Genomic DNA, 21,691 nt, shown 5'->3' on the forward strand with positions numbered 1-21,691 from the left:
ACCCATCTTGAGCTTGTTTGCGTCATGTTCTACCTGTGCTTGATTTCCTTGGGCGAGAGAGAAAAATTGTGGAGCATACAGTAGGCTTCTGATGAGCGGAAGGGCTGTTACCATGGAAACAAGGAGCAGTTGGTGAGAAGTCAAGTGAGGGAGAGAGGCGTTAATGGTAATATAGTCTTGTACATGAAGCACACTTTTCCCAGAGAGCTTCCCTTGAGCACTGATGTGTTCTTATTTATTGCTATTATTTATTATTGTTGTTGTTGTTATTTTTGTGTGTCTGACTTACATTAGTACCTCAGAGGGTTGCTTAATATTCCCTTTCTTGTTTTCTTTTCTTTTCTTTCTTTCTTTCTTTTTTTTTTTTTTTTGGAGACAGAGTCTATGTAGCTCTGGATGCCTAGAACTGGTCATGTACACTAGGCTTTCGTCAAACTGACAGAAATCCTCCTGCCTCTACCTCCCTAGTGCTGGCACTAAAGGCATGTGCTAGCATGCTGGCTTAATATTCAGTTTGTATCCATGTGAAATTAATTTTTAGTAATCTTCTTCTTCTTCTTCTTCTTCTTCTTCTTCTTCTTCTTCTTCTTCTTCTTCTTCTTCTTCTTCTTCTTCTTCTTCTTCTTTTCTTCTTCTTCTTCTTGAACTTTGGATGTACACAAACTTCAGAAATCCTTTAGCCCCGGCTTGTTTTCTATTGATAGGCACTTTGAAGGCACACTGTCACTGTCTTGATTTAGAGGTCCAGGGTAGCCCTGTGTGTGGGGTGATGAGCATGGGTGTGGATGTGTGAGGAGGAGATCCTTGCTGCACAGCACCCACATCCACAGTGCAGGGATCTCTATAGTTCAGTAGCGTAACCTGTGTACCTAATGTAACTCCAGCTGTGAAAAAAATCAGCTTTCAGAGGGGTGAACTAATGATTGTAATAATGGCTGATTTTTTTATGAGGAAAATCAGGATATTTGGTGTATAATTTCTGGATCTTAACAGCAATACTCTAAAATAGATTTGTTATTTCTATCTTATGAGCTAAAAAATTGGAACCAGGAAGGTTTAGTGACATGTCCTGGGTTATGCATCTCCTCGTGCCCTGTGGAGTTGAACTCCAGTCTGCTCTGCCTTATCCCTCCCCATGGCAAAGCACAATGCCTGACTAGAATCTTTACACCTTCATGTGCAAATTCTGTTTTCAGGCAATGGTGGTGTTTTATCAAAGCAGAAATGAGATTCGGGAATCTGCTTCTGGAAGTAGGTTATGGTAAAAAGGAGGGCTGCCATGTGAATTCTGGCTATAAACTGTGTTCTACAATGTTCTAGCAGGATGCTGTGCTTAATTTACCTCAATTAAAAATGACAGTGGAGAAACACTGGATAACCACTCACTCCCCTGTACAGGACAAGAAAACAATCATTTTTTCCAGAAACCAAGGTAGTGGAGTAGGCTACCAAAATCAGAAAGGCTTATAAGTGTCCAAAGCCTAGAACCTGCCACCCAAGGACTCTGTCTCACACTGGGGAGAGAGAAGGGACTGATGAGAGCTTGGAGGGGGTGTCACTGGATATTTGGGCCTTGGGGTAGGATATCTTTTCTAGCTTTCGATTTTCAGAGAACACATTTATTTATTTACTACTTTCTTACTTTAGAAGGCACTCTTTTCTCAAGAAAGCTGAAGGCCTTCTTGAGACCCCAGCTAAAAGTGTTAGGTGGAAAAACCTAGATTTTTTTTTTTTTAATAGTGGAAAGAAGCAGTCTTTTCAGGTGATTAGGGAAAATTATAGGCGGATCAAATGGCACCAAAAGAAGTGGATCAGAGTAAGAGTCAGACTGAAGGATGGAATGGGTAGGACCATAGAGAAACAGCAGAATTGCCGCAACCCCAGAAGGATGGCCTCAGGTGTGCTTGGATCAGTTCCCATACTCCTATCAGGGCCACCTGGAAAATTAGGTTAGTGAACCCTTTCCCTGGAGTTCCCTAGATCTGAGGTGTGGGACCTGAGGACTTCATTTCTGACAAATTCCTGAAGTTTCTGAGGCTGCAGATCTGGTCGCCCATGAGAACTATAGGGACGTGGTTTTCAACAGAGGTTGCAATGTCTGGAGGGTGAGGATGAGGGAGGGGTCCTCTAAATATCTTACCATGCACACAGTTCAACCCCCAGCAATAAGACTTCCCTGATTAAGTAGTTCAACAGCATAGGAATTGAGAAACCCTGGTTTATAGAAAGAATCTTAGGTATCATATCTGGGGAAATGGAGGATCCGAGATGATATAAACCCGACCCTACCTCCTCTAGAAAGAAAGAAAGAGAGAAAGAAAGAAAGAAAGAGAAGGAAAAAGAAAGAAAGGGAGAAAAGAATAACCATAATCTTTGCTGACTCAAAGGGGAAGAGTGGTTTTTCATGATTTTCAGTGTTACTCCTCTTGGCTAGCTGTACTGTCCTGAGTGAGCTGAGAATCTGAGGATAATATCATGCTGAGCAGATTAATCCCTTCCCAATATGGTGATTTTCTGATGGAATCTTTACTTTGAACTGAGGATTGGCTAGACCTGAACGCTGAAGGCCTGACTGCTCAGAAAGTGTTAGCTCGCTGCTGTCTGAGAGCTTCCAGGACAGAAGCAGCTCAGGGCAGTGCACAGTAAGCACAATGATGGATGCCAGACACCCTGGGCTGGAATCCCAGCATCACCACTGGCTGCTGGTAGTTACAGGACCCTGTGTCCTTGTTTCCTCATCTCTAACATAGAGATCATAACAAAGCACATTCGCTGAAATGTCTGAGGATTAAACACACTGATCTGTGTGCCTCGCACAAAGTAAGGACAATTTAAATGTAGCTGTCACCATGACCCCTACCACCACCACCCCAGTATCACCACCACCACCACCACCACCACCACCACCACCACCATCAACCTCTTTTCTCTCCTCCTGTATAGAGGGATGGTATTAATGAAACATTAGAACAAACAGCTTAAGAGGATTTCCTGATTTGATATGTATTTACTTGGAGTCTTATTCACTGGACACTGGGAGTATGAGAAAAAAAAGTGAGCTAAGTTTTGTGTCTTTTGTGGTTTTTTTTCTTTTTTGTCTTGGTTTTCATTTCACGTATTTTTAAGCATGTGCAACTATGTATATGGAGGTGCCAGTGGAGGTGAGAGATATCGGATCCCATGGAACTGGAGTTTCAAGGGCTCTTTACAGTAGCTTCTGCACTCTGGACCATTGAACTATCTCCAACCTACCTGCCTTTCTGTTTTGTTTTGTTTTGTTTTGAGATGAGAGTCTTACTATGTAGCTTTGGTTAGCCTTGAGCTTAGCTATGTACACCATAATTGTCTCAAATTTGAAATTCTATTTATTGTTTTTGTCTACCTCCTGGGTTTGAGATTATAGGTGTGCACCATTATGGACTACCCCCACCCCAACCCTTCTCTCTGAGTTTGGTCTTACTGTCTTGACCAGGTTGATCTTGAACCTACAGACTCAGACTCACACCCCCACACCCCCTTTAGCTTCATAAGTAGCTTGGTTATGCTGCTACTGTTCTTCCATTGAATTTGAGATCAGTGGTCATATATAGCCACAATGTGTTTGAGTAAATGGGACCTACAAGATGTAAGGTTTGGGGTCAGAATTACAGGCCTGAGCATTGGGAACAAAGACAAGGGTGCAACCAGGGAGACTCGTAGAGAGAGAATGTAATATACTTCATACGCAGTGTTTTATGTGTTCTTACTTAATCCTTGCTGGAGCACTTTAACACAGTATTATTCCCATTTTCAAGCTGAATACTCAGTTTAGTGAGATTTAATAACTTGCTTGAGATTTCTTAGTAGGTAAGTGGTTTAATTAGAGTTAGAACCCATTCATCTACTTATCCAACCAGACTTTCTTTTTACTTGGAGATGTTATTGTTTTAGGTTCACAGAAAAATTGAAAAGAAGGCCCGGAGTTCCCATACTTCCCCATGCACACCTTCTCCATTATCAGGTTACACCGCCACAGGAGTATACTTGTGAATGTTGATGATCTTTATCAACCAGCTGTTGTCACTCAAAGCTTGTGGCTTATATTAGGACCAGCTGTTAGAGTTTTGCATTCCAGGGGTACACGTGGCGTGTGTCTACCTTTGCAGTGCCATGTGAATTACAGATTTCCAGGGGCATTTATAGTATGTCCACTTTGAGCTGTGCTCAACGATAGGTACCAGTCCTCAAGAGAGGAATGGAGCTTCTTTCTGTTCTAGTGTAGTTGAGCCCAGACCTTTGTGTTTCAAGGCCCAAGCTATTTCTAGAAAATTAGACAGAAAAATAAATGTCTTTAGGGCATGGGAACAAGGTTTAAAGATTTTTTAAAATTTCATTTTATCCATTTATTTTATGTATGTGTTCACACCAAGGTGCATATGTGAAGGTCAGAAGTTAACCTTTGGGTGTTGGTTCTCTCCCTCCACTATGTGTGTACCAGAAATCCAACTCAGGCTTGGCAGTAAGTAGGTGCTTTTACATGCTGAATCATCTCACTGGCCAGGAACAAAGATTCTTCATTCGTGTATCATCTCTGCTTTGTTAGAGTGTGCCTGTGAACGTTCTAAACCCGACCAATTATCTGTGCAGTGACTCTGTGTCATACAAGTGCTCTGCCAAGACAAATTTAAATGTTTTCCTATCTGGTCAGGAAGGGAAGGTATGATGTTCTCTGTTATGTGGAAGGCAATTCTGAGAGGTTCAGGAATTCATTCACCCATAAGTAAGAAAGCCAAGCAGAGCTATTGTAAGCTATACGGCCAGTTCTCTTCATCCATGAAAGTTAAAGGGATTGCCGTTCTTTTTAGGTTCCTTAGAAAAAAGGTTGAGTGCAAAAAGGGGTGTGAATAGGACTGAATCTGGACCTGTACCATGTGAAGACTGCTTCCTGTGGCTGTCGCCAGTCCAAGGAGGCAGCCAACAGAAGTCATATCAGACTAGCGAGAAGTTAGCTCCCTAAAGAACAATCCTCCTGGTTCGCAGGCAGAGTGCAAAAGGCTGTGGTGTCGCCTTTTCTGGATCTTTCAAAATTGGAGGAGTTGTTAGCTCCTGGGTCACCTCTGCTGTAAGAGCCTGAGGGTTGGGAGAATGCCAGCTGCCTGCAATATCCATCTCTTCCTTGGCTGGGTCTTTGCTTCGCTCGTTTGCCATTCATTTCCCAGAGTGTTTATTCATCAGATTTCTCTGTTGTTTGTAGTTCTGAGCTAGCAGCTGTACACTCTTAAGACCATTGGACTCAGCTAATCCCCGCTTTTAGTCTTGTAGCTTCCAACCCAAGATAGACACATGGGTATAGCTAACGATTTTGTCTGTACATATGGTCTACCCCACAACACGAACACAAACCATCCGCTCGAGTCACAGTGTCTGAGCCAGAACTGAGGCCTCTCCCCCTGCGCCCACGCACATTTCAATGCTCTCTCCTCTTGTTCTTCCCTCCAGACATCACAGGAATTTGTGGAGAAACTAACCAAGCGGCTGAAAAGACACCCTGAGGAGACTGGAGGCTTCCAGGAGGCACCACTGGCCTATGATGCTATCTGGGCCTTGGCTTTGGCCTTGAACAAGACCTCTGGAGGAGGTGGCCGTTCAGGAGTGCGCCTGGAGGACTTTAACTACAACAACCAGACCATTACAGACCAAATCTACCGGGCCATGAACTCCTCCTCCTTTGAGGGTGTTTCTGTGAGTTACAGCAGCTTCTGTTGTGCACCCCATGAAAAGGGAGATGCCTGGAAGGTCCCTAGATACATTTTCTCAGTTATCTTTCTGTCAGAATCAGTAAAGCCGTCTTAGACTATGGAGGTGGGACCCCCCCAAACCAGAAAGCCATACAAAATATGGCAGTGAAAAGAATTGCTCTATTCTAGTGCTTTTCAAGCTGGTCAAGGTGTTTACAGTTTAAAAAAAGAGAACGACTTGAGAATTCATCTCCTCATTCCTTTTAAAGTAAGGAAATTAGTGCCCAGTAGGGTTTGGTGATTGCTCCTGATCCTCTCTCGGGGGGACTCTCTAATTCAGATCTTAAGATGAAGGAAGCTTCTTCTCCAAAGAATACTGTTTCCAGAATCTAGGGTATGTGCATCTGGGGTGTGTCCTACATGCAGCGGACGGATGCCATAAATAGCCTTCATTCAGAAGCTCAATTACATCAAAAACAGAAGGTTTCGGAGTCCCTGATGTTCTCTTTTCCTCCTGCTTTTATCCCCTCTGCCTTCCTCCACATGTTTCTCCTCAGGGCCACGTGGTCTTTGATGCCAGCGGCTCCCGGATGGCATGGACGCTTATCGAGCAGCTACAGGGTGAGCCCGGGTGTGAGGGGGCTCAGGGAGGGGCAGGCAGGGCTGGGCAGGGACTGGGCTGAGGGCTCTCTTGGAAGAACATTGATCAGCCTCCACAGATTGCCAGGTACATTTTGCCTACATTGCATTGTGTTCGTCAGGCTTTTAAATACTGATAAAAAGAACATGGGTAGGATCTTTGCAGTGATTCTGTTCTTTCAAAGGGGCATACAGGTTAAAAAAAAAAAAAAAGCAGCTGTTCTTTCTTCCCAGTGGCTTTAGTTTTAGTCCCAGAAGTTGCCTGCCTGAGGCTGGGTTGAAAGGTGAAGAGCTGTCCAAAAAGTGTGTCCAAAAAGATCAAGGAAAGCTGGCTTCTTTTAAAAGGAATTCACTCAGTTCCTTGCTATGTGAGAACAGCATTCCAGTCCTACTGGCCTTTCTAGATAGCGTTCCCTGTAACTTAGTTCTGAGGAGTCTGCAGACCTACTGTGAGTTAATCCTTCCGTTCCACCTGACTTAGCCTCTTGTGGGTGTGGCCAAGAGACCCATTTCTTAGCCTCTGGGAAAAGTTTCTTTCTCCCTCCCTCCCTCCCCCCACCAACGTCTGCCACCAAATCCTCTCAGCTCTCTTTGTATATGGGACAAGTGAGGCTGGACTTCAGCCAGGGCGAAGTGGGTGTGAGATGGCGTTTGGAAGGAAAGTTGTATTAACTGTGGCCATTCTGCAAAGAGACACCTTAGGAGTGACTGCCTTTTACTGCCTTGTACTTTAAGAGGCAGATGTATCTTCTCCAAGGCATTAGAACCCAAGCCAAAGGGAGAGAGGGTTCTAAAATTAAAGCCACAGGGGGTGGGGGTGGGGGGGGCGGATCCTGCAATCTGTCCATCATAAGAGGGAGAACAGGCAGAAATTGTTTAAAGCTTTGGAAGCGAGAGACGTGTTGCTGGGAGAGGTGTGAGGCAGTAGAAGATGTGGTAGACGCGCCACGGTGCCTTCCACTGTGGAGCCTCACATGCTTAAGGGTTATATTACTTATTCATATATACACACATACATATTTATTTATCCATACACATGCACTGCTTATTCATGTATACTTACTGCCTTGGGAATCACCTTGTGTTGCTGTGGATTTAGGTTGCCTACCCAGGTGACTTGGGTCCTTACAGCATCCTTGAGTTGCTTATTATATACTATTATATGCAACCACGGAGAGCAACCTTGAGGGTAATGGAAGCTTGAGAATGTCTTCTCCTTACCCACGGCAACTCCTGTCCTCTGCTCAGGCGGCAGCTACAAGAAGATCGGCTACTACGACAGCACCAAGGATGATCTTTCCTGGTCCAAAACAGACAAGTGGATCGGTGAGTTCTTCTTCGGTGCTTTCGAATAGTCATTGTCAGACATCTGAATGAGGAAAGGTGCTTTTAGGTGGAAATGGAAGGTGGGGTTAGGGCAGGGATTGGGAGTGAGCATAGCCCCCAAGAAGGGAGGAGAGGTGAGTGGGTGAAGCTGGAGCAGGCCAGGGGTTACCTTCTTTTTTAATAGTGCTCTGCTTCAGTGGGTGGGACTTAAAGGCAACAGAAGCTGAGAGAAATGGAAGCTGTCATCCAACCTTGATATGTTAGAACCAGGGTCTTCAGGTCCCTATCAGAACAGTAGCTGCCTAATTGCAGGGCAGAAGATAGAATTTCATGCTGTTTTTATTGGCTCTTTGGGGCTTTTTTTGTTTTGTTTTGTTTTCCCCTCACGTTTTGTACATTTGTTTGTGTACATGTGGAGGTCAGGGGACAACTCAAAAGAGGCCTCTCCTACCACCCTGTGGGTCCTGGGAGTTGAACTCAGATCATCAGGCTTGGTAGCAAGAACCTTTATGCCCTGTGCCGTCTCTCCAGCTTTTATCTTGGTTTTTGGTGGGTTTTCCCTCCCCACACACTTTTTTCTGAATCAAGGCTTCATCCTATAGCTCAAGTTGCGCTTGAACTCATTATGTCAGCCAGGCTCATCTTGAAGTCAGGGTGATCTTCCTGCTTTAGCATCTCAAGTGTTGGGATTTCAGGTGTAAATCACCATGCCTGACTTACATTGCAGGATTTTTTTTTTCATGTTTTGTTTTGTTTTGCTCAAATCCCACTGTGTACCTTTAACTGACCCAGAATTTGCGATGTAAACTAGGCCTGCCTCCAACTCACAGAGATTCACCTCTCTCCCTCTTCCTTCTAAATGCTGGGATTAAAGGTGTATGCACACCTGGCCTACCATGCACTTTGTAAACATTTATTTATTTATTTATTTATTTATTTATGAGTGCTCTGTGTGCATATATCATGCCTGCCGGAAGAGGGCATCAGATCCCACTATAGATGGTTGTAAGCCACCATGCGGTTGCTGGGAATTGAACTCGGGGCTTCTGGAAGAGCATCCAGTGCTCTTACCCCCTTAGCCAGAAATGGGCACCAGAATCCCTGGAACTAGAATTACAGATGGTTGTGACCAACCACGTGGGTGCTGGGAACTGAACGCAGGTCTTCTAGAAGAACAGAGTGTAGCCGGGCCGTGGTGGCGCACACCTTTAGTCACAGCACTTGGGAGGCAGAGACAGGCAGATTTCTGAGTTCGAGGCCAGCCTGGTCTACAGAGTGAGTTCCAGGTCAGCCAAGGCTGTATAGAAAAACCCTGTCTCAAAAAACCAAAACCAACCAACCAACCAAACAGAGTGTTCTTAACTAGTGAGCCATCTCCCCCAACCCCTGTTTTGAGATAGATTCTTACTTTGTAGACCAAAGTGACCTCAAAGTTGTCAATCTTGCTCTAGCCTCCCAAGTGTTATCTCCATGACTGTGTGAGCTAACATATCTAGGCGCTTTACTTCCTTTTTTTTTTTTTTTAAATTATTTACTTATTTTTGTAGCTTGAATTTAGGCCAGTGTTCTGTATAGTTATAAATGCCGCCTGGCCTAAATTGGCTTTTTTAATTTTTTTTTTTTAAGCTGAGCAAATTGAAATTAAGTAGGTGTTTTGCATCTTCCCCACCCCAACCCCCTTACAAAAGTGAGTTTCCTCTTAATAGTAACTGGAAAACAGTTTTGGGGAACGTGTCCCTGCTAGGACTGTTCTGTCTTTTGCTAGGGGCTAGAAGACCACGCTGGATATTCTTTTGGCTTTCTGCTTCTGTAATTGTCTTTTGCACCGTTTTGTGGAGTGATTGATGACCTTATAAGGTTATTTCACCTGTTCCCTTCTTTTCCCTCCTTTTCCATTGCCATAAGGCAGAGAAACAACAAGAACAAGCAATAAAAGCTGGCCATGGTGGCTCACACTTTGAATCCCAGAACACAGGAGGCAGAGGCAGGAGGATCTTGGAGTTTGAGGCCAACCTGTCCAGGCAAATCTAGTTCTGAGAGGGAGGGGCTACATGGAGAAATCCTGTCTCCAAAAACAAAACAAAACAACAAACAAACAAATAGCCGCCCCAAACAAAACAAAACAAGCCAAAGCAAGCCAACCAAACAAAGAAAAGAAAAGAAAAGAAAACAACAACAACAACAACAACAAAAAACCAAAACCAAAACAAATAACCCCCAAAGGAACAAGCAGTCAAAGACTGAGTCCCTCTTTGGCACAGACCCCACTGTCTTATTTCTACGAGATTCTCAAGGTCCTCAGTGTCCTTCAGCAATCTGCCCACTGCAGCCCCTCAGTGTGTTGAGGGCCTCATGTCTTCAGCCCACACCAACTCCCTCCCTCAGCAGCTTGTCTCTCGCCACTTTCTCCTATCTTGCCTTGATGCCTCGTCCTCCCTCCTTTTTCTTCCCCCCCCTCCTCCCCTGTGCCATGCAGGAGGGTCTCCCCCAGCCGACCAGACCTTGGTCATCAAGACATTCCGTTTCCTGTCACAGAAACTCTTTATCTCCGTCTCAGTTCTCTCCAGCCTGGGCATTGTTCTTGCTGTTGTCTGTCTGTCCTTTAACATCTACAACTCCCACGTTCGGTAAGTTTCTCTTCTGACTTGATCCCTGGCCTGGCTGACTCTCCAAATACTGACTCCATACTCTCTGAAGATTGTGACTCTCAAGGCCACATGTCATAGAGAGTGGTGTGATGACTCACCAGAAACGTAAGGGGCACGAGGCAAGACCCTTGCTTCAAAGCAGTCAGCTAGAAAACCCAAAAACATTCCAGTAGGGCCTTATGCTGCAGAAGCCCTGGGCTCCCCTAGGTCCAGTCCTCCGTTCAGCAGTGTTCTTATCCTGAGTGTTCTTTCTGCCTGTCCCCAGCCTGTCTCCTTTTTCTGCCCTGGGGATAGGGTCGTGCTATTGATGGCATTTCTGGAGAGCCGAGCCTCCCTGGAGGAGATGGGGTAATTCTGCTCTTTCTCCCACCCTCTCCGCCTCTGCCCTAGTTATATCCAGAACTCCCAGCCCAACCTGAACAATCTGACTGCTGTGGGCTGCTCACTGGCACTAGCTGCTGTCTTCCCCCTTGGGCTGGATGGTTACCACATAGGGAGAAGCCAGTTCCCATTTGTCTGCCAGGTGAGTAGATGGTGGGCCAATTGCAGAACATGGCTTTCCTAGCCCTCTCAGGAGCACCTTCCCTATCTTTCCTCTTTCCCTGACTAGTGTCTCCTTTCCTGCCTCCTAGTATCACCCTCTGGTCTCTCTCTGGCTCTGGCTCTAGCTCTGGCTCTTCTTTCTGGGTGCCAGACCTATTCCATTCTACAGTTCTCTGGCTGTTGGCAAGGTTGCTAGGCATGCCTTGGAGAGGAGAGGGGTGACTTACAGAAGACAAAAAAAGGGATCTGCATACAGAACCTGTGAACAATGATGACTTGTCTGTGGTGTATGGGCTGAGAAACAAAACTGTGGGCTTTCCCGTGGGATCCTTGGTTGGAGTTTAAAATGTTGAAGGCAGAATCCAAGCACATAGAGTTTGGGTAAGGGACATAGCATCTCAGAGGGAGGAGGCCTCTGGGACTGGGCTTATGGAGTTTCTGGTACTATGAGGAAAAGCTGGCTTCAATGATGTTTGAATGTTTCTCTCCTATATGAAGCATCCATCCTTTTCCTGGTTCTTCCCACTGGCTCCCTCTCTTCACTGTGTTTCTGTCCTGACCATGCACTGTGCACACATATGTGCGTTCACATCTTCAGGAAGTGTCTGTTCCTAGTGGGATCGGCATGTAGCAGGAGAGAGAGACAACTGGCTGCAGTGTGACTGTAGAAAGTACTGTGGACACAGAAGGGAAGTGGCTCACTGTCCATGTTTGAGTGGGTCTCAGGAAGGAGGTAGCTTTTGTGCATTGAAGGATGCAGGAGATCTGAAAGAGGGTAGGAAAGGGAGACTGAGTAAGTAGTTCAGCATAGCTGGGTGGAGCACAGGGTCGGTGAAGGCCTGGGAGGTGATGGGACATGCTGTGTCACATTCAAAGGTGTGCAGGTGGTAACTGCAGGTGCTAGATTAGATCAGTAGGGTTTAGCAAGAATACCCTGGTGCTGTAGCAGTAGTAGAGATAGATGGGAGGAATGGGTGAATGCAGACCCCTTCCCTTGCTCCCCTCTCTTCCGCTCTCCTCCCTCCTCTTCCCTCCCCTCCCCTCCCCTCCCCTCCTCTCCATTCTCCGCTTGCTATATCCTGCTTGCTTTTTGTCATCTGATCATTATTCCCATTGCATCCTGCAGTTCCATCCACCATGGCCTCAGTCCAACCTACTTCCAGTGTCCTTTCTCCCCTTCTAGGCCCGCCTTTGGCTCTTGGGCTTAGGCTTTAGTCTGGGCTATGGCTCTATGTTCACCAAGATCTGGTGGGTCCACACAGTCTTCACAAAGAAGGAGGAGAAGAAGGAATGGAGGAAGGTGAGCTACTTCCCAGACGCAGCCTTTGATCCTAGGCATAGAGAAGACCTCCTTCTGACCTGTCTTCTCTGGCTGTCTACTCAGACCCTAGAGCCTTGGAAACTGTACGCCACTGTAGGCCTGCTGGTGGGCATGGATATCCTGACTCTTGCCATCTGGCAGATTGTGGACCCCTTGCACCGAACCATTGAGGTATCTATCACTCGAGGAGTTGCTGGGGTCAGGAAACTAGATAGGGCTCACCAGCTCAGCATCTCCGGGGCTGTATGTGCTCCTGAAGGAAATGTGTAGTGGTACATACATACCTTTAATCCCAGCATGCTTTCAATCCCAAAACTCGGGTGGCAGGGCAGACAGATTTGAATTTGAGGCTAGCCTGGTCTACATGATGAGTTCCAGGCCTGCCAGGGCTACATAGTGAGACCCTGCCTTTAAAAAGAAAAGGAAGCTGCTCCAGGAGAGAACTTTTTCTGTCCTATATATTAGGGTGCTTCTGTCTTTGCCAGATGGAGCTTCTCGGAAGCTTCTAGGTTTATCTGAAGAAGGGAAGTCAGAGACCTGGGAGGATGTGTAGGGTCCCCGAGCCTTGGGGAAAGTGGGAGCAAACCGTTCTAGTGTGTTCAGGAGGATGTCCCCAGGCCTGGAGTAGGATCTGGCACAGTACTGAGTCTCATAGGGAAGACAGGCAGAGGTGGAGGTTCAGGAGCTGGACAAGAACACAGTCACTCATCCTGTTCCTTTTTCTCCCTTAGACTTTTGCCAAGGAGGAACCAAAGGAAGACATTGATGTCTCCATTCTGCCCCAGCTGGAGCACTGCAGCTCCAAGAAGATGAATACATGGCTCGGTGTGTGGGATGTGGGTGGGAGGTAGGGGAGGGAGGAAGCATAAGCCGGAGAAAGGGGTAACAGCAGCAGGCCATGGGGAGAAGGGCCATTCAGAGGAGACCGTTTCAGTGCCTTTCTCACTACACTAAACTTTTCCAAGAATAGGAGAGCTTTGGTCTTTTTGCTGTGAGTAGTGATGTTCAGCAGAGGGCCAGGGTGGGCGGGTGACTCACCCATCTGTGTCTGGCCAGCTCCTGAAAGTAAGTGACTAAGTTGTGAGGTCGTGGACTTAGCCTCCCTTCAGCCTGACCAACGTTCATCCAATCTACAAATCCACCTGGTGAACTAAAACCCCCTCGCCTGCGCTGCATGTTGCTGCCTGGAGGGAATGGGTTGAGATACTGGGTAGCATCCATTGGATCATTTCTAGCCGCTCCATAGGAAGCCACAGAGGGTCTAGAATGGAAATGAGGCGTGGCTTTCTTTACACAGAGGAGCTACAAAGAGCAGTAGTAAGCAAAGGGCAAAGAGAGGAAGAGGATTTGAGTTGGGAGTATGGCGGTCCTTGTTACCCCTGAAACCTTTTCCTGCTCTCCTAGGCATTTTCTATGGTTACAAAGGGCTGCTGCTGCTGCTGGGAATCTTTCTTGCTTATGAGACCAAAAGTGTGTCCACTGAAAAGATCAATGACCACAGGGCCGTGGGCATGGCTATCTACAATGTTGCGGTAAGCTTTCTTGACACCTGGCGTTGGTCCTGGAAATGGGCCATGGCATGGTTAACGTGATAGAACTAGAAGATTCAGAAAATTAGATCTGAGATTGTTTTGTGTAGGAGTCATAAAACACTGGCTAATGTCTGATTTTATGAAGTCATTTTTTAAAAGATGTATTTATTTTCTTTATATGGGTGCACTGTAGCTGTCTTCAGACACACCCGAAGAGGGCACTAAATCACCATATAGATGGTTGTGAGCCACCATGTGGTTGATAGGAATTGAACTCAGGACCATTTGGAAGAGCAGTCAGTGCTCTTAACCACTGAGCCATCTTGCCAGCCTCCTAAAGTCATTATTTTATTTTATTCTATTTTTTAATGACTTTCTCGAGGAAACGTGAGCAAATCTTGTAATTGACTTTCACATTGTCTCCCTTTTTCTTTTTTGGGGAAGGAATGCTTGAATTCAGAGGACGAGCAGTTTAGAAAGCACACTACATTGGGGTCTGGGGTGATAAGTTCTGATGCTTACAAGACAATTTAGAACCCACATCAGAAAAACTAGGTGTAGTGACATGTGCTTGTAAGCCCAACTCTGATAAGATGGGGACGTGTAGATCCTTGGTTCTCAGTGACCAGACAGCTTCTAGCCAGTGAGGGACCCTGTATGAAAACACCAAAATGGAGCAGAAATGAAAGGTGAGGTTTTCCTCTAGCCTCTGTATACATGTGCACTGCCGTGCATGTGCACACACATATATGATATAATAGATAAGGGGCGGGGGAGCTTTTTCAAAAAGCACACCATGTATCATTTTGTGACAACCTGGTGAAGTTGTCTCAAGGACAGACTGAATGTGAGGAAGGGAGGCATTGATCTAGAGCTGAGAGCTGGTTTGGTAGCTTATCTCTGATTTCCTTTTTTTTTTTTTTTTTTTTTTTTTTTTTTTTTAGCTATTTAAAGGTGAGGATTTGCAGAGTGTATCACAAGCCTGTCTTTACTGACTCTTGAGAGGAAGAAAACTCTGCATCTCACTTGAACCACTCATAGCTCTGAGTCTCCCAAATGCTGTCTTTCCAGGTCCTGTGTCTCATTACCGCTCCTGTCACCATGATCCTTTCCAGCCAGCAGGACGCAGCCTTCGCCTTTGCCTCTCTGGCCATTGTGTTCTCTTCCTACATTACTCTGGTTGTGCTCTTTGTGCCTAAGGTGAGGTCTGGCTCTCCCCACGGGCTCCCTAGACAGAAGCAGGACTTCGACTCTGTCCTTACTTTGGCCCAGCCTGTCTTTTGTTTTTTTTCATTACTCTTTATTGGCTGCTCACTTACACAGCCCTGCTCAGCCACCCCATGCCCAAACGTTTGTCCATAGATGCGCAGGTTGATCACTCGAGGTGAATGGCAGTCTGAAGCACAGGACACAATGAAAACAGGATCATCCACCAACAACAATGAGGAAGAGAAGTCCCGACTGTTGGAGAAGGAAAACCGTGAATTGGAAAAGATCATCGCCGAGGTGGGTGGTGACAACCAGGGGCCCCTGTCTAAGGGCAGATTGTCTGTAGCTGAGCCTCAGGTACAGGTTCAAGTGTTGGTGATTTACGGAGGGTCTCAGAAAGCCTGCAGAGGAGCAGGAGAGCGAAAGGGGAAGGGTTGAGTTTCAGTAGTGGTAGCCTGAGGAGAGGGAGGAGGCTCTGGAGATTTCAGCCTTTCTGAGGCAAAAAAGAAGTCTTTGGCAGTAGTTAGGGGGAGGCCATTGTGAACCATTCATTGCTCACAGTGTTACTGTGTCCATGCTGTAGTTAGGGACCGCGCAGTGCTGGGTGGGGGTGGGGAATGACCTTCCAACTCATCTGACATAATCTTCATTTATTCTTTCTCTTTTCTTTTAAAATCACTTATTTTCTCCATCCATTCTCTTGGCGCTGTTATGTTCTGTGGCTTCCTTTGTTCTTCCCTCGATTCACATTTTAATTTCCTTTCTTACTTGTACATCTCGTTTCAATGTCTCTCCCTCCCCTTTCCTCCTCCCATACCACATCACCCTCCTCCCACACTCCCAATTGTGTTTCTTCCTCCAGAAAGAGGAGCGTGTCTCTGAACTGCGCCATCAGCTCCAGTCTCGGCAGCAGATCCGCTCCCGGCGCCACCCCCCAACACCCCCAGACCCCTCTGGGGGCCTTCCCAGGGGACCCTCAGAGCCCCCTGACCGGCTTAGCTGTGATGGGAGTCGAGTACATTTGCTTTACAAGTGAGGGTGTATCGAGAAGGATGAGGCCAGCAGGGGAGGGAAGGGTGTGGGGAGTGGGTGGGGAACTGGGAAGAGGGTGGAGAACAAGCTCCAATCCCCCTCTTAGAAATACATGTCATTCTGTGCATCTGGGGTTATCTGGGTCTTCAGTACTCTGGGAAACAGATGGTTTTCTTTCTTTCCATATAATTTTATATCACCACTTCACAGTTTTGTTTGAACCCTGCTTGGAGCTATTCACTCATGACTCCAGAGGGGCATCTCGTTTGTCTCCCATAGGCTGTCTTGTATAGTTGTTACTACAGCAACTCCTGTCATTTCAGCAGCAGGGGTCTTCCTACATTATCAGGGCTTTCTCTCCATTTCTCAGCATTAGAATCTCCTTCCATCATCCTTCTCCTCCATGTCCCTGTGTCTTCCTCTCCTTAAATGTTGCTTCTTCCAGGGGACTCACCACACACACACACACACACACACACACACACACACACACACACACCATATCCTCTCCTCTCCTAGGCAGCTGGATGTGTTTCTGTGCAAATATGTTCTTTTCTGAATGCTGCTATCACTTGTGTTTGCATATGCTGCACCTGTGAGTGCACAGTGGTTGTGGGTGTGTGCAGTGGTGTGCTTGGGTAGGCGTGCATGATGTGTTGAGCACACCAAGCTGTCTTCCTCATGTGCATATGTCATGGTTGTCTATGTTTTACTTGTGTGCCTCCTTGCATTGTGTATTTTTTCTTTGCATTTTAATATCACTATGTAGTGTGTGTGTGTGTTGCCCTGACTCGTGTCAGGGCAGGCTTCCTGTCTCAGCCTTCTGAGTATTGGGATTACAGTTGTCTGCCTAGCTGATGTCCTGTCTTCTTTCAGCAGAGGCATGTGCACCCAACATGCACATGATTAAGCAGGCTCTTCCCCAGTACGTGTTTTCTGAGCCATGCATACCCTCTCCTTGGCCTTAGGTTTACTCTCAAGTGTTCCCTCTATTCTCATGCGTCCCACTTTGGGTCTGTACAATCATCTCTCAGAACTACTGCATCTTGGTTTTCTTTTCTTTGTTGTCATTATTATTATTTTTCAGAACTAAGGGGAAAAGAAATGGGGACAGGTTGGAGGCTGTTTCCAGTGGATAGTGGGTGCACATTTGATCAAATGAAGGCATGGACAGATGGACTGACCGGGCGGGAGGCAGCATCCCTTTCACACTGTGGTGTCTCTTGGGGGAAGGATCTCCCTGAATCTCAATAAAGCAGTTAACAGTGTGACTCAGCACCTCATCCACTGTCCTGTGAACTGAGTGGGCTCCAGGAAGCGAGAAGCCCAGGCTCTCAAGATTGGAGTTAATGAAAAGGCTTTGAAGCAGAGAGGTGCAAAGAGCTGTGTGATTGTTCCATGCAGGGATTAGTGGGGCAGAGCGGGATGAGATGAAGGGCTCGATTAGTGAGTGATGGCATTAGTGGTTAAAAGTGTGGGCTCTGGAGTCAGGCCTGCACCACACGCAGAAATGTTCCCTAATCCCTATTCTCCACTTTTATGATCTGATGATAGATAACAATAATGATGATTCATTTCTCTGTGGAGTGCACACAAGAACTAGGCTAATTATGCATCCCAATGCCTGGATCTGCTTGGTCCATGGTAGTAGCCTCTGTTACTGTTGCCTCCTGGATTCCCCAGCAGTGGTGGGCATGCTCTGGGAGCCTGGAGTAGGTGGCTGAGCAGATGTGAAGAGTCTCCTCCTCATCAGACAGGAAGAATCACAAGCAAACAATGAGTGCCAGGTTCTGGAATAAGCGCCTCAGAACTTGGAAACCGTTCTCTAAGGAACTCTGAGCATCTTGGGAAGAATTTTTGATCAAGATGAATGTTTGAAAAGCCTGGAGGAGAAAACTTGGAATTTTTGTAATTCTTTAAGGTGGTTCTTCTTCCCTCTTGCTGCATGGAAGCTTCAAGGGTTGGATGGGCCTATCATTTCACTGTCCTGTTTATGGCAGGTTAGATCTTAAACCTCCTTTGAAAACAACCCATAGTGATTATCCACTTTGGACCAGTTGGATTTAATTTGCGTTCCCCTCTTCCCTGTAGTGGGATATTCTCAGAGTAAAAAAACAAAAACAACAACAACAAAAAAACCAAAACCCGCAGTGTAGACACAGATGGACCCCTGAGTAGACTGAAGTTACATCCCAATCCTGTGTTGCCCTTAGGTGGGGAAATGAGGAGTTAATCAAAGCTCAGCCGTCTCACAATAGCCAAGGGTGAGGCAGACATAGCAAGAGAACCAAGTAACCCTGAGTAGCTGAGCTGAGAGACCTGCTTAGTGCCAGGATCGGAGGGAGCCGAGGAAGCAGCTGTCCTGAAGAGGGGCTGACTGACTGTACCTGCAGCTTTGCCTCAGGCAGTAGATCCTGCGTTCTAGACAACCTGCTAGTCCTCAGTGCTCTGTCACACACTTATGGTCTTTCTCGTCTCTGCCCTAGCCCCAGCCACTAGAGCTTCCTGGGTGGACCGCTATGTGACTGTGATCATTGAAATTCATTTAAGATAGGGTTTCATCTCTATGGCCCAGGCTAGCCTCACCCTCGTCATATAGTTCATGCTGTCCTTGAACTGCCCTCTTGCTGAAAACTTCTTAAATATTTGTGTACTAATACCATGCCTGTTAACAGGTAGGGTGTTTTATTTTGCTTTGTTTCCATGCAGTGTCTTGTCATGTAGCTCTAGCTGGAGCGTGGTACTTGTGAGTATATAGCCCAAGCTGGTCTTGAACTCTTCTTGCCTCAACCTTCCAAGAATTGGGTTATAGGTGTTAAACATTGTGCCTGGTAACAGAATTTCAATTTATTTTCTAGAAGGGGTCTTGTTATGTAGCTCTGGCTGGGTAGTCCAGGCTGGAAGGTACAGAAGTCCTTCTTAGGGTTTACAGTCATGAGCTACTGCATCTGGCTCAGTTAGGAATGCTGACTGGATGAGTCAGTTACTATGGCAGGGTGTGCGTCTGGGAACTGGGAAAGAGAAGTGAGCAAGATAACCTCTATAAGAGGGAAGGGAGAGAGAAACAGACCCCCGTAGGACAGTCTTATGGAATGGGGTTGCATTGCATACTCATTACCTAGCCAGGAGCCTACAACCAGGATAGAGGGACATTGTCAGCAGTAGGGAGTGGAGCCAACATCCAGACTATGCACAGACTAATGTGCAGCCTGGTACCCACAACAGCTTAACAACAGCAACATCTTTGCTTTTATTGGATAGGTGTTAAATAGGCTACAGTGCAAAGAGTCCACATTATATAATGGCCTGCATGTTTAAAGACAGAACAATTAAATAACCTCTAGAGATGGGTTTTTGTCTTGGAAGTAGCATGCTTGCCTACGGTGTGGGCTGAAGCCCCTACTCTAAAGGTGAGTCTCCCTGGAGGTGGGAGAGACAGGTATATGTCTATTTGTCAACGATCCTTGGAAGTCACACAGCATACTTTCTAGTGCAATCTTCCGTGTTAGGTTCAAGGGGTAGAATTGAACACATGTAGAATAGAGTAAGTGTATCATTGCAGCTTTATCTGGAAGCATGGTCCACTGAGGCTGGTTTTCCTTTTTACAAAGGCAGTGTTCATAACCTCACCATACCATGCATCTTCTCTTTGGATGATCACCCAAGTTTTGTGTGCCCCCTCCTCTTTCTTTTTGAGACAGGATCCTAACTGGCCTAGAACTCACTATGTAGACCAGGCTGACCTCATATTCAGAAATCCACCTGCTTCCCCCTCTGGTTCGCTGGAACTACAGGTGTGTACCATTGTACCCACCCAGCTTGCTCAAGCCAGTCTTGTTCATCTTATCTGACATTCAGTGTTCACCAGGCCCTGCTTTTTGGAGGTTTCAGGGGGCCAGTTGCCACCCTAGACCTACCCTTTCTGTCTAGTTTGAAGATGGCTCTGTTAATTGCAGCTTCCCCTGATAATGCTCAGTGACCTTAGGCTGTCTGAAACAGGCAAATTTTGGCTTATACACTAAGGGTTTCTAGAGCAGGGAATTCTTTATTTTGTCCTTTAGCTGAAAAGCAATTGTAAAAGTGGGCTGCACATCATGCTGCCTCAAGATGTGATTTTAAAAACTCACTGACAATCATTGTAAATGCATTCACCCTTACAGCCTCCCTCGAGCAAGATGTGGGGCAGTGGTGGTGCACGCCTTTAATCCCAGCACTTGGGAGGCAGAGGCAGGTGGATTTCTGAGTTCGAGGCCAGCCTGGTCTACAGAGTGAGTTCCAGGACAGCCAGGGCTACACAGAGAAACCCTGTCTGGACACCCCCCCCCCCCAAAAAAAAAGAAGTAACACTCAAGTGCATCTATTTTCAACCTGTGGATCAGGACCCTTTTGGAAGTCAAACGACCCTTTCACAGGGGTCTCAGGATATCAGATATTCTGCATATCAGATATTTACATTACAACTCGTAACAGTAGCAAAATTACAGTTATGAAGTAGCAATGGGATAACTTTATGGTTGAAGTCCAACCACAGCTTGAAGAACTGTATTAAAGGGTCACAGCATTAGGAAGGTTGAGAACCACTGCTTGGGTGACTAGAGACTGAGGGAAGGTGATTCCTTGCACAGGGATGGTTGCACAGGAATACAGAGGTGTGGGCCTGACCGGTTCTAGAGCAGGAAAATGGCGTGCATCTTCTGGTGTGTGTACTGTGAAAGAAGGAAAAGCCCTCTGTCATAAGTTCTTCAGCTGAGGTCCTGCAAGCAGGTAAAAGATTAATAAGAGACAAATGTGAAATTAACATGTGCCTTGTGCACGTGTGGAGTGACAAGTTTGGAATTTTGGTTTGTTTAAAAAAACACAAATACCGTAAGAATGTGTTCTCGTCTCAATCCCAGGTGTGGGGTATGGGGCTTCTTCGGGGTGTCCGCAGCAGCTGACTATAATTTGCCTCGTGCCCTAGCAGAGACAGGTTTTTCCAGAACAGCTGAAGCAGAGCGTTAACTCCAGTAGAACATAATGCAAGATGCATATATGGATTGCATAGAACTCAAACTTTCTTTTTTTACCCGTCAGCTTGATAGGTTTTCTCTCTCAGACAAAATAAGCCTATTCAGGTTTGTAGGGAGCGCTCATGGGGTGGGGGGTGGGGAGGGGGAGAGAGAGGGAGAGAGGGAGGGAGAGAGAGAGAGAGAGAGAGAGAGAGAGAGAGAGAGAGAGAGAGAGAGAGAGAGAGAGAGAAATGGATCCAAAATGATGCCTGGATTATATAGTGAAGAACCCGGCCCCAGGGGCTGAAAAGTTCTGGACAGAGGGCAGGGTATGCCAGCCACACTCTGTAACCCCTAGGGACTGAGGGATGCTAGGAGAATGTGGAGGCCAGGACTGCTTTGGTATGTTAAATGGGCACCTTGGCTTGCTTGTCTTAGGACTGAAACCCAACACAACTCACTTGATTACTGGGCTCACCATGCAAAGGGAAGAAGAGATGATTATGGAATGAATTTTCTTAGCACACAAAGTTTAAAAAAAAAGAAGAAGAAAAAGAAGAGGAAAAAGAAGACATATAGAAAAAAAATTGATTTAATCATAAAAGGTAGAATAAGATAACCTTGGTTATCAAGAACAGACCCAGCAGAATTCTTGGAACTTTTCAGAGGGTGTGTAAATGTTAGTGCCTCCAGAAGCGGGGTTGCATGGTAGTTATTAACCATTTTGTGGGGTTGG

At 46.2% G+C, this 21,691-nt stretch overlaps 1 protein-coding gene across 5 annotated transcripts in view; it reads left to right on the forward strand.

Moving 5' to 3' along the window:
* Gabbr1 (gamma-aminobutyric acid (GABA) B receptor, 1) overlaps positions 1-17,250 on the forward strand; it is a 28,340-nt gene extending 11,090 nt beyond the window's left edge. For 4 of the 5 annotated variants that reach the window (NM_019439.3, XM_006524632.2, XM_030249909.1 and 1 more), the window contains 12 exons: positions 5,479-5,721; positions 6,275-6,338; positions 7,605-7,682; positions 10,159-10,309; positions 10,721-10,853; positions 12,057-12,173; positions 12,258-12,365; positions 12,926-13,019; positions 13,599-13,726; positions 14,798-14,926; positions 15,089-15,232; positions 15,798-17,250. In NM_019439.3, the coding sequence (NP_062312.3) occupies positions 5,479-5,721; positions 6,275-6,338; positions 7,605-7,682; positions 10,159-10,309; positions 10,721-10,853; positions 12,057-12,173; positions 12,258-12,365; positions 12,926-13,019; positions 13,599-13,726; positions 14,798-14,926; positions 15,089-15,232; positions 15,798-15,971 (1,563 nt within the window). In that variant the 3' untranslated portion in view covers positions 15,972-17,250. The remainder of the gene's footprint in view (positions 1-5,478; positions 5,722-6,274; positions 6,339-7,604; positions 7,683-10,158; positions 10,310-10,720; positions 10,854-12,056; positions 12,174-12,257; positions 12,366-12,925; positions 13,020-13,598; positions 13,727-14,797; positions 14,927-15,088; positions 15,233-15,797) is intronic. The other variant, XR_001782091.2, reaches the window with a different exon arrangement.
* Positions 17,251-21,691: the final 4,441 nt, after the last annotated feature.

Source organism: Mus musculus, chromosome 17, assembly GCF_000001635.26.
Source record: "Mus musculus strain C57BL/6J chromosome 17, GRCm38.p6 C57BL/6J".
In the NCBI taxonomy this organism is placed as follows: domain Eukaryota; kingdom Metazoa; phylum Chordata; class Mammalia; order Rodentia; family Muridae; genus Mus; species Mus musculus.